This window comes from Schistocerca serialis, chromosome 10 (assembly GCF_023864345.2).
Source record: "Schistocerca serialis cubense isolate TAMUIC-IGC-003099 chromosome 10, iqSchSeri2.2, whole genome shotgun sequence".
NCBI lineage: Eukaryota > Metazoa > Arthropoda > Insecta > Orthoptera > Acrididae > Schistocerca > Schistocerca serialis.
In genome coordinates this window covers 175,949,512-175,963,074 of record NC_064647.1, presented here as the reverse complement: position 1 = coordinate 175,963,074, position 13,563 = coordinate 175,949,512, and the positions used below count along the sequence as shown (strand labels likewise).

General features: G+C 40.2%; 1 protein-coding gene across 1 annotated transcript in view; it reads left to right on the top strand.

Moving 5' to 3' along the window:
* The window catches only part of LOC126425033 (chymotrypsin-like protease CTRL-1), a 216,186-nt gene that overhangs the window by 165,733 nt on the left and 36,890 nt on the right, over positions 1-13,563 (top strand). The window contains exons 6-7 of the mRNA XM_050087941.1: positions 2,807-2,905; positions 9,626-9,822. Of these exons, the coding sequence (XP_049943898.1) occupies positions 2,807-2,905; positions 9,626-9,822 (296 nt within the window). The remainder of the gene's footprint in view (positions 1-2,806; positions 2,906-9,625; positions 9,823-13,563) is intronic.

Here is a 13,563-nt window from a genome sequence, read left to right as displayed (position 1 = left end):
AATCTTCCAACTTTTGGATTAATTACTTTCTTCTTCAGCATAATTGTAATCAAAGGATTTAATAAATCTTCACTATTTATGAAAACTTCTTCAAAATTCTTAATTCACAGTGCTAGCAACTGATTTTATGCCACAGCATGATTTTGCTTGTTGATCTTCAGCAGCCTATTTGTTCTGGGTTGTTGTCAATGGTCCCATATGTGATGTGATGAACACCTGAACATTTGGATGCTGAAGTGAAACTTCTGAAGCAGGCTTTTGAAAAAAACGGCTACTCAAGGAAAGAGATAAATAGAATTTTGCGTCCAAGGAACAGAAACCCAAAACATAAGAATGAAACATGACAGAAAAATACAGTAGTTCTCCCCGTTTATTAAAAAAGTAACAGATCGGATCGGTAAGATTTTGCGAAAACATGACATAAAACCGATCTTTAAACCAACAAAGAAAATAAGTCAAGTATTATGATCTGTGAAGGATAAACGCCCTCCCCTGTCAACATGTGGTGTGTATAAAATTCCATGTACCTGTGGTAAAGTTTACATTGGTACTACCAAAAGAAGCGTAAACACGCGACTGAAAGAGCATAAAAGTCTTTGTTGACTTGGAAAAAATAGAAAAGTCAGCTGTAGCGGAACATGCTCTTCAACCAGGCAACCATCAAGTGAAGTTTTCAGATACCGAAGTTTTATCTACAACGTTAAATTACTATCCGTGGCTATATAGAGAAGCTATCGAAATTTATAAACTAATAGGAAAGAGGAGGCTATGAAACTTAGTGATATATGGACAGTGGCTCTACAAAATTGCTAACAATTTTTATCTTGGACAAAGTGGTAATCGATAGTCAACCTTATCTTTGCTATGGATTATCACTGCTCATCACGTGTCACCTGAACCATGCCCCCCTTTCTCACAATATATAAGTTGCTCTCAGACACCCGACCAGTCAGTCGGCAAGACTCAGCGGAGCAGCACCTCTGAGGAAGTCCAGCGCAGTTCTGGACGAAACGTAAGGGGCAGAAAAGTTCTTGGACCACGACCTCACATCCCGGAAACTATATCAACAGCCATGTCACCTGGTTCTGAAAGCCTTCATTCTACTATAAGTAAAGAAAATGACATAAAAGAATACAGTTCATGAAAAAATGTTTTAGTAGGTAATAATAGTAATAATTATTTGGAAATGATAATAATAACAGTAATAATAACACTTTTGTGTGGCTCTATGATCAGGTGCAAATATTTCAATTGAACAACATTCCAGCAACTTGCATATCCCTAATTTAGCCCAGTTATCCATCTGGAGGAAGAGGACCTACACTTTAATGTGGCACCCAAACCATGTATTGTCCCTGCCAACTCCTTACATCATGAGAGATGAATACTAGATCAAAGGCAGACTGAAAATTTCACACTGAGCAAGGTGGTACAATGCGTAGCACACAGGACTTGCAATCAGGAGGATGACGTTTGGACCCTCCCATGAATCTACATCTACATCTACATCTACATCTACATACATACTCCACAATCCACCATATGGTGCGTGGCAGAGGATACCTCGTACCACAACTAGCATCTTCTCTCCCTGTTCCACTCCCAAACAGAACGAGGGAAAAATGACTGCCTATATGCCTCTGTACATGCCCTAATCTCTCTTATCTTATCTTTGTGGTCTTTCCGCAAAATGTAAGTTGGCGGCAGTAAAATTGTATTGCAGTCAGCCTCAAATGCTGGTTCTCTAAATTTCATCAGTAGCGATTCTCGAAAAGAATGCCTCCTTTCCTCTAGAGACTCCCACCCGAGTTCCTGAAGCATTCCCGTAACACTCGCATGATGATCAAACCTACCAGTAACAAATCCAGCAGCCCGCCTCTGAATTGCTTCTATGTCCTCCTTCAATCCAACTTGATAGGGATCCCAAACGCTTGAGCAGTACTCAAGAATAGGTCGTATTAGTGTTTTAAGCGGTCTCCGTTACAGATGAACCACATCTTCCCAAAATTCTACCAATGAACCGAAGATGACTATCCGCCTTCCCCACAATTGCCATTACATGCTAGTCCCACTTCATATCCCTCTGCAATGTTACGCCCAAATATTTAATTCATGTGACTGTGTCAAGCGCTACACTACTAATGGAGCATTCAAACATTACAGGATTCTTTTCCTTATTCATTTACATTTATCTATACTTAGAGTTAGCTGCCATTCTTTACACCAATCACAAATCCTGTCCAAGTCATCTTGTAACCTCCTACTGTCAGTCAACAATGACACCTTCCCGTACACCACAGCACCATCAGCAAACAGCCACACATTGCTATCCATCCTATTCAAAAGATCATTTATGTAGATAGAAAACAACAGCGGACCTACCACACTTCCCTGGGGCACTCCAGATGATACCCTCACCTCCGATGAACACTCACCATTGAGGACAACGTACTGTGTTCTATTACTTAAGAAGTACCAACTGAAAATTTCTGTGATCTGACCAGGATTTGATCCCACAAACCTTCCAGTTTTCAGCCCACTAGAGCACCTAGCCCGATGCCTAAGGAGATCCTTATGTATGAGTAAAGAGAAGGTGCTTGACATGTTACTTGACGCAACTTAAGCAAATTAAATTCAGGATCCCACAATGAATGCAGTCATATATTTCTCTTCAAATAGTTTCACATTCATGTCATCTCAGTTTTCTTGTTCACCAGAAAATTTATTTTCAATGTACATTCAATGGACTGAGTTTCATCCAAATAACATAGCTCTGTGCTCACAGTACTGCTATTCTAATTTGCAGTAGCTGCACAACCAATATGCATCCTTCAAAATGGAGACGTACCTCTACAAGGAAGAAGAGGTCGACTCATTGGTTGGGGCAAACTTCCCGGGCAAACTGGTAAGTTAAGTAAGATATAGAAATACTGACATTTTTTAGTTACAGGAATATTACAAATATCTATTATCGCCGATGGGGTATACTTGTAATAAGTCAAGCAACCACTTACTTTCAGGAAGTGAAATTCCTAGTACTGCCAACAGAAAAACTTAAAAGAAGAAAATATTATTCACATCTTTTGAATTTTGCATATTCATTTGTTAGGGAGGAGAAAGGGATGGGATTAGTTTGGGGAAGATCGGAAAAGAGGGAGAGATCACATATATATGGGAATTGCACATAATGTCATAACCACCTTCTGCCCAGTCTCTCTGTCCATCTCCTCCTTATCTTTCATCTCCCTGGCCTTAAGCCTTGTATATTGCTATTGCTGTTGTCAATGAAACCTTGATTGAGAACTGAAATTGCTTAAAATGAATTAGTAAATCTGTTTGGATCATTTGGATTGCAGGCATGAGAGACCTCTCCTACTGCAGGACCTGTGAGGATAGTAGCTTCAATGACAGTGTTTTGCATAGCTTTAATCTGCAAATGTGTAGGATTACCAACTTTCGGAGAATTCTGATTCTGTAGTTGTAGTCTAATCATCAGTCAGTAAGCTATGAGCAGTACTGTCTTGTTTTCTGTTAAAACTAACTGCAGGGAAGAAAACAAAACAGCACATAGTTACGTGTACAATGTGTTATAACTTTAAGTTGAGCAAGTATATTTCAAGGACAACACAATACATGCAAGTCACAGATCAAGTAAACAGAGTAAGATGTGTTTCACTTTAACTGTCAAATCATAACTGAGTCTGAGTCTAGCGGCCACTGGCTGGCTGGCTGCTTAGGTGGCACTGCTGCTGCATGGCTGGCAGACAGCGCCGCATGTAGAGGACGCAAGTAACTACGTGGCGGCACTTTGAAAGATCAGCGAGTCACAACACAATGTTCGTTTAAAGCTATATAGTAGAGAAAGAATATATGTTGCAGAAGCAATTTGTCTCATGGTTTACATGCCCTACTACCATAGTTTAAACGGATTGCTCAAGAAACCAAAACCATACATTTTCATTGCACATCATAGCACAGCTTTTCCCCCCTCACAGATTGATTTAATAAAAAACCTGTCCATTGTTGTTTACAAAAATATATAGCCTGTGTCTGTTTGATTGTTTACAAAAGTATCATCTAAAAATTTGAAATACGTCAATCAAGAACATTTCGAGACTTTTGCTACCAACATTTGTCTGTTATAGGGTATTATATGTATTATTATATAGCCTATGTCCACCCAAATGTTTATTAGAGTATCATATAAAAATTTGAAGTAAATTGGTCAAGAACTTTTCAAGATTTTTGCTATCCACATTTGCCTGTTATATGATATATATCAGTGGTATGTAATGAAAACCTCATAACTCCATCTGTCTGTGAAAACATCTAAACTCCAATAACAAGTAATTTGTTATCAAAGAGAGATTTGAAAGTATATGGATTTCTCTAATCTGTCAATAACTAGGCTCCTATATAGTAAAACATGTAGCAACTTCATTTGTATCACTTTATATTACTTTTTAAGAAATTGTTTTTGCTTCTCCTTTAAAATTTACCAAAATGGGGTTACAAGGCTTTCAATGCCTACCATCGATATCTATATTTATATGTTATATATATTAAAAGATATGTAGCTTATGTCAGTCTAAATGTCCGATGCTTCCCCAAATGATATGTTTCAAAAAACTATCCCTTTCACTGTTTTTATAAGAGCTTAGAAAGTGACCCTTGTATATGTAAACCTACACTTCTAACATAAGTGTAATATAGAGAGAAAGATGAAACCTGGTGCAATATCATGGTTGGTGAGAGACAGCAATTGCAGGGAAAACTGGGGACTAGGAAAGGGTTTGAGGCAGATGAAGGACAGAAGCTAACGGAAGCTGAGAAGAGTTTGTGACTGAACTATGTTCAGGTAAAATCCCCACTTGCACAGTTCAGTTTCTGTGAATATGATTAGTACATAATATTGATGAGTTAAAGATTTGTGTGTGTATATTGGTCAAGGTTGGTGGACTATTTGCCTCACAGATGCTTTGGTCACTTATTTTCAAGAACTGTTTATCTATAAACATAATCCAAGTGGAGCATAATTTCAAGTACTGTGTTGGCCAGAAAATGAGGGCCACCAAATCATTTTGTTTTTGATTTTTCGCATTGTAAATTTCTGCCTCTTAACTTACTCAGTGAACTAATATACCAATATTCGACTTTTAACTCATTATGCAAGTTTTCACACATTACACTCATACATTATTTGAGTTAATGCTAGAATACTAAATTATATGAACTCTGGAAGGAACTGCTTCTCTCAGTTTTTATAGATAAGGCAGTCAATGTTGAATTCCTTACATATATTTTATGATGAGTTGTTGCCTTCACTCTTTACATTATTTGTATCTCCACTTCATTAGACAAGTTTCTGATTGCTATTTGAGAGCTGTTCGAAAAGTAAGGTGACATGTCTCAAACATATGTTCACAGTTTCAAGTGTACAGTATACTTCATTTGTTTTTAACAGATAGAAAGGTTAGATGTGTTTTAGTGTGCTGGGCAATTTTCGATTACTATAAAAAATGGAGCAAAGAATTTGCATCAAATTTTGTGTGAAAAATGTAATCATGTTCACAATGGTATACAGGGAGTCTGCCTTAAGTAAAAAAAAAAAAAAATGTTTACAAGTGGTACAAGCTCTTCCAAGATGGCCAGGTAGATGCCAATGACAAACCTCTCTGTGGATGCCCCAGCATATGAACAACAGGTGATAACATCGAAGCTGTGAAGAAAATTGTCAAATTACCATAAGAGAAGTTGCTGAGGATGTTGGCATATTGGTCACCTCCTTCAATTTTTTTGGATGTTTTGGGCATGAGACGTGTCTCAGTTTTGATCAGAAGAACTGTCGCATGAGCATCGTTCAGGGGCTCTTGAATGACATCAGTGATAATCCTGATTTGCTCAAAGGGGCCATAGCTGGTGACAAAACATGGCTTTATGGCCATGACATCAAAACCAAAGCCCAATTGTCCCAATGGAAGCTTCCCAGAGAGCCAAGACTGAAAAAAGCATGCTAAGTTCAATCATATGTCAAAGTTTTGCTCACTGTTTTTTTTTTGTGCATCATGAATTTTTGCTTCAAGGTCATACAGTCAATAAGCAGTATTACTTCGATGTTACGGCCATTTGTGAGAAGCAATATGCAAAAAAGTCTGGAATTGTGGAAAAACAATTCATGGTTTTTGCATCACAACAATGCTCCTGCTCATTCATCATTGCTTATGAGAGATTTTTTGGACAAAAACAACACAACAATCATGTCTCTGCCACCATATTCACCAGATTTGGCCTCCTGTAACTTTTTCCTGTTCCCAAAACTGAAGAGACCTGTGAAAGGATGAAGATTTTCAACAACTGAGGAAATAAAAACTGCATCGCTGAAAGTCCTCAAGGCTGTACCGAAAAGTGCTTATGAGAAGTGCTTCAAGGATTGGAAGAAGTTTTAAGTTTTGGCATAAGTGTATTGTATCTGGGAGGGGGGGGGGGGGGGACATTGCTACGAAGGGGACAGCATTAATAATGATGAATAAATAAATATTTTTTCAAAAAAATATAAAGTCACCTTACTTGTTCAACCCACCTCATAAATAGTCACCTCATGACAGGATTTTCATTTCCAAATAAAAATTTTAATTCCATTGAGTCATACTTTATATTTCATTAATTATCAATGTCTTAATTGTTATTTACACAAATTCAGACTCCCACTAATTATTACAAGTTACTTCAGATTAGAAACTCACACAGACTTGTGCCCAACACAGCTGGCATCTGAATAACTTGTGATGTTAACCAACTCATTAAGGTAGTTTACTGTTTTGCTTTTTATCATTCATATTAATTTTATGTACCATTACTTTTACAAGATGATAATGAGTTTTCATTTGGTTAAATTCTGGTAAACTATTACAAATGTTATAAATTTCCACTTTTATAAACCATATTTTGACTATTGTTGTGAAAAGGATAGACTGCTACTCACCATATAGTGGAGACGTTGAGTTGCAGACAGGCACAACAAAAAGACTGTGAAACTGGTAAACTTTTGGCCAAAAGGCTTTCTTCTAAAGTACACACACACACACACACACACACACACACACACACACACACACGACCACTGTCTCTGGGTGCGGAGGCCTGACTGCAAGCAACTGTGTGTGATGGGAGAAGTGATCTGTGTGGTGGGGGTAAGGAGGAAATTGGGGCAAAGAGGGAGGGATAGCAGGGTAAGGGTGGGGGATGGTAAAATGCTGCTTGTGGGAGCATACAGGGATGAGGTGAGGAGAGGTTTGGTAGCTAGGTGCAGTTGGGAAGTTAGACAGAGGGCAATGGAAAAAGCAGAGAGGTAAAAAGACAGTGGGTGTGTTGGTGGAGTAGAAGGCTGTGTAGTGATGGAGTGGGAGCAGGGAAGGGAACAGGTGGGTGAAGGACAATGACTAACGAAGGCTGAGGACATAAGGATTAAGGGAACATAGGATACATTTAAGGGAGAATGCCCACCTGTGCAGTCCAGAAAAGCTGATGTTGTCAGGGAGGATCTTGATGGCACAGATTGTGAAGTACTTACTGAAGTGCAGATCATTGCTGGCCACAATTTGTCGGTGGCCATTCATGTGGACAAACAGCTTGTTGGTAGCCCTGCCCACACAGAATGCAGCAAAGTGGCTACATCTTAGCTTGTAGATCACATGACTGGTTTCACAGGTAACCCTGTCTTTGATGGGATAGGTGATGCCTGTGACTGGACTGGAGTAGGAGGTAGCAGGAGGATGTATTGGACAGGTCTTGCTTCTAGGTCTATTACAGGGATATTTAGATGATTCTTTGATGCCTCAGGATGTGTCCAATTAACTGATCCCTTTCTTTAGTCAAGTTGTGCCATAAATTTCTTTTTCACCCTCAATATGATTCAGAACATCCTCATTAGTTATCCAATTGACACACATACTCTTCAGCATTCTCCTGGAGCACTACATTTCAAAAGCTTCTATTTTCTTCTTGTCTGAACTGTTTATCATCTATTTTTCAATTTCATAGTAAGCTAAACTCAAAAACAAGTATTTAACAGAATATCTTTATTTAATTAACTAGTTGATTAGGGGACTTCATCACAATACAATGACCAGTAGCCAAATGAGTTCACACTTTTCCTATGAAAGAGCTGTGTGAGACATTTTACGAGGGTTGTTTTTTAAGTAAGGGCCATTTTTATTTTTTAAAAAAGATACAAATACTTTTGTAAAAAAACTTTTATTTTCTGATTCTACACACTTTTACCTATTTTTCTACATAGTTGCCTTGTTTATTTAAGCACTTGTCATACTGTACAACTAAGTTTTTAATTCCCTCTTCAAAGAATTCGGCCGCCTGCTCCGACAGCCAAGAGTTCACGGCCGCTTTCACTTCATCGTCGTCATTGAAGCGCTGCCCACCAAGATGGTGTTTCAGGTACCGGAAAAGGTGAAAATCGCTAGGAGCAAGGTCGGGGCTGTATGATGCATGGTCCAAAACTTCCCACCCAAAAGAATCAATCAAATCCCGAGTCTTTTGAGAGGTGTGAGGCCTAGCATTATCGTGCAGGAGCAAAACTCCTTTTGTCAGCACGCTGCGCCTTTTGTTTTGAATTGCTCTGCGGAACTTCTTTAGAGTTGCACAGTAGGCATCTGAGTTGATTGTCATTCCTCATGGCATAAAGTCCACTAGCAAAACACTGCGCCGGTCCCAGAACACAGTTGCCATAATCTTGCACTTTGACAGCGTCTGTTTGGCTTTGGCCTTGACGGGTGAGGTTGTGTGTCGCCATTCCATCAATTGTCGCTTGCTTTCAGGAGTGATATGGGATACCCATGTTTCATCCCCAGTGACAATTTAACTCAACATGTCATCCCCTTCTTCCTCACAATGAATCAAAAAGTCCAATGAAGTGGCAAATCTCTTCCCTTTGTGGTCCTCTGTGAGGAGTCTGGGTGCCCACCGAGAACACAGTTTCTTAAAGTTTAGGTTTTCAGACAATTTTGTACAAAACCAATCTTGAAACTTGTGGAAATTCCAAAGAAAGAGTGGAAATTGTGAATCTTCTGTCCTCACGAATCTTTCTTTCGACTGCAGCCACCAAGTCATCAGTGATCACAGAGGGCCGGCCAGAGCGTTCTTCGTCATGGACGTTTTGACGGCCATTTTTAAACTCTCTAACCCATTGACTCACTTTACCTTCACTCATTGCATTCAAGCCATAAACTTCTGTTAACTGATGATGAATTTCTGCAGCTGATAGGCTTCTCGCAGTCAAGAAACGTATCACTGACCGTATCTCACATGCGGCGGGCAATTAAATAATCGTAAACATTATAAAGTGGCACAGCGATGCGTACATGTCAGCTACAGAGCTGCAACTTGCATCAGTGTGAACGGGAAGGATGCCAGCAAGTGGAGTGGTAGCTTGTTGCGGCGTCCACGTGAACTACGGGACTATACGCGCGAACGGCCCTTACTTAAAAAACAACCCTCGTACAAGTGTAGGACTGTGGCCACCTTCCCCTCACCTTATAGTGACTTTCAATAGACTGTATGAAGTAGTGCTGTGTTTCCAGATGAGAGAGTAAAGCCGGTGGCTGTGCTGCAGGGACACCAGCGAGGCAGCAGCAGTTGGAGCTGCCCATTGTAGCACTGGACCAGTGCCGGCAGATCTACAGTTCCAAGCTGCCTGTCACCAATGACCAGCTGTGTGTCGGGGGAGAGCAGGGGCGCGACGCCTGCTCCGGCTTCGGAGGTGCACCGCTCGTGCTGCTGGATGGTGCGACGAGAATGCGATACTATCAGGTAGATACTGACATGTATATATAACACTATGAAATCACAGCCGTGAGCCACAGCTGGATAAAGCACTATTCTAGACTTTTCCATACATTATGGTCCTCAGATGTCCAATCTGTAGCTCCTCCAGTTTTTTTAACATAATCAACTTGCCTTCCATTAGGTTGTATTCTTGGTTTTTTCTTATTTGTTGGAGTACAGCAAAGAATTACATTCTACAGCTGCACAATTACCCTGTAATTCACAATTAAGTGCCTGGCACAGGGTTCATTGAACCACCTTCGAGCTGTTTTTCAACTGTTCCCCCTCGAATAGCACATGGAAAAAATGAACAAGCAAATCTTTCCATGTGAGCTCCGATTCTCTTATTTTATGATGATGATGATCATTTCTCCCTATGTAAGTGGGTGCCAACAAAATGTTTTGACCCTCTGAGGAGAAAGTTGGTGATTGAAATTACATGTGAAGATCCTGGTGCAGCAAAAAAGCCTTTATTTTAATGATTGCTACCCCAGTTTACATATCATATGTGAGACACTTTCTCCCTTATTTCTAGCTAATACAAAATGAGCTGTGCTTCTTTGAACTTTTTTGAATCTTCCATCAATGATATCTGGTGCAGATCCCACACAACACAGCAATATTCCAGAAGAAGGTGGTGTGTTCTGCCAATAAGACACAGTCCTTGGTTTGCTTTCCCCCACAACATTATCTATGTGATCACTCCAGATTTAAGTTATTCATAGTTGTTGTCCCTAAGCATATAGCTGAATTAACAGCCTTTGAATTTGTATAATTTATATTGTGTAACTGAAATGTAGTGGATTCCTTTTTGTGCTCTTGTGAATGACTTCATACTTTTCATTTTTTGGAGTCAATTTCCACTTTTGCACCATACTTTTGTCTAAGTCACTTTACAGTTGGTTTTGATCATCTGATGACTTTAAAAGACAATCAATGACAGCATCATCTGCACACAATCTAAGAGGGCTGCTCATATTGTCTCCTAAATCATTTATATAGATCAGTAACAGCAGAGGACGTATAACACTTCCTTGGAGAACCCCAGATTTACAGCTGTTTTACTCTAGGACTTTCTGGACTTTACAATGAACAGTGACCTTTCTGACACAAAATAACAAGTTCAGTTGCGCTACTGAAATGATACTCTATAGCCACACAATTTGATTAGAAGTCGCTTGTGAGGAACAATGTAGAAAGCCTTTTGGAAATCTAAAAATATGGAATTAATTTGACATCCCCTGTTTACAGCTCTCATTACTTCATGGGTGTTAATGGCTGATTGTGCTTCACAAGTATGACATTTTCTGAATTAATGTTGGCTGTTTGTCAATAAATCACTTTAATCAAGATAATTCATAATGTTTGAACACAATATATGTTCCAAAATCCTTTGGAAATAATCATTAGCGATATGGGTCTATAATTCAGAGGATTACTCCTATTTCCATTCTTCGATATTGATGTGACTTGTGTAACTTTCCAGTCTTTCGGTATGAACCTTTTGACAAATGAATGGTTGAATATGATGGTTTGTTTACTTTGTTTTAGGGTGCAAAAACAACTAGGGTCATATCCACCCATGTCAGGATTGTAGAACATCAAAGTGAAAAAGGAGTTAAAAACAACTACACTTTAAGCCCAACCAACAGGGACTTGGAGTAAGCTCCATACAATATTCCATAGAGACAATGGAGGTCCTGAACTGAAGGTTGAATGTCCTTTGCCAAATTGGTACAATGGATAAAAATTAAACGGAATTGAAAGCCCGCTCGTCATTCACCAAAAACTGCCGATAACTCAGATGGCAAACATAAATGAGGACATAAGTGCTTAAAAAAAACGGCATTCCATAAGGAAATGGCAAACTGTCAAAGGTTGGAGGCAATGAGCACAAAGTAATGGCGGATCACCATTTAACAAATAGCGATGACTAAAAAGATTGTGCCCAATGTGAAACCTAACTAAAATGATATCTTTGTGACAAGGGGGCTGAGAGGAGGTTGTCAAAGCCACTGGGAGAGGTTTAATTCCCTGGAGCTTGTTCCCATGAGGGGGAGAACAGTTGTGATGTCAGAGTGGCACCACCTGCTGTCAGACATCAACAGAGATCATTGAAGGGAATGGAAGAACTAGCAGACTGAGGTACATCAGCAGACTTGTTTGCCATCAGACTGTCATGACTGGGGACCCACACAAATATCACAGTGGCTCCATAATGAGTGAGCAAGTGAAAGCTTTCCTGAACCAGCTACACTAAGGGATGGATGGTATACAGCACGCAGAGGCTCTGGAGGGCACTGAGAATTGGAGGGGATGACACAACTGAGAATCCTGTGTCACCAGATGTACTGTGTCGCCTGATACAGGGAAAAATAGCTCCACTGTAAATATTGGGCAATGTTTTGGAAGATGATACTGAAAATCATTGGTGCCAGTGATGGAGGCACATCTGACATCGTGGTCAGTCTGAGAGCCATCAGTATACTCAAAGGTACTATTGCGAAGCTCTGTGTGAGGGTTGAAAAACTTATGACAATAGACCGAGGCTGGAGTAAGGCTGGAGTAGTGTCCTTAGGAAGCAAATCAAGTCCAAGGTGAACACAGGCCGCTGCACATAGCCAAGATTGTGAAGGGTTTACACCCACTGGGAAAGTGGCAGGTAGCATGTAGTTAAGCTGTCAGAGCAATAGCTGAAAGCGAATTCCAGGAGGTAACAGAGAAGAGGGACGTGACCAATACTGGCAATCAAAGGAGTCATCAAAGAAGGAGGCATAGGATGGGTGGCCAGGCATGGCAGGCAAACATCATGTGTATCTACTGAGGGGAAAATCATGGTGGCATGACAGCGGTAGTTTGGCAGCTTCTGCATTCAGACTATCAACCAGGCTAATGTAAAAGGCACCAGTGGCCAAATGGTTGCCACAATGGTGGATTGTATTGAGACAGTGTAAGATGGATGGACATGCAGATGCATAAACAAAAGACCATAGTCTAGTTTCAAACGGACAAGGGACCAGTACAAATGGAGGAAGGTGGTCCGATACACTCTTCAGGAATTACCACTGAGGACACATAGGACATTGAAGGGCTGCTTACAGTGGGCAGCCAGGTAAGACTTATGGGAGGACCAAGAAAGTTTCCTATCAAGCATGAGTCCCAGAAATTTCATAGTTTCAGCGATTGGAAGAGCAACAGGCTCAAGATGTAAAGACGGTAGAAGAAACCAATTGCACTGCCAGAAATTCACACAAACTGTTTTGTCTGTGGAAAAGTGAAAACTATTGTTGATGCTCCACAAGCAGAAACAATTGAGACAACACTGAAGATGCTGATCAAGGAGCCAGGTCAATGGAGAACTGCAAAAAATGGAAAAATTGTCAACAGAAAGGGAGCTGGGGATGCCCAACAGGAGATAGGCCATAATAGGGTTAATAGGACAATGCTCAGGATGAAACCCTGAGGCATGCTGTTTTCCTGGATAAAGGTGTTTGACAAGGTAGGATCCGTATATACCTTGAAAACTCTGTCTTTTAAAAATTCCTGAAGGAAACACAGCATGCGGCCTTGGAAGCCCCACATGTAGGGAGTATGGAGGATACCAGTTCTCCACCAGGTGTTGTAGGCTTTCTCCAAATTGAAAACACAGCCACAATCTGGTGTTTCTGCAGAAAACCATTCGTGACATGGGCTGACAAAGTGATGAGATTGTCAACTGCAGTACGG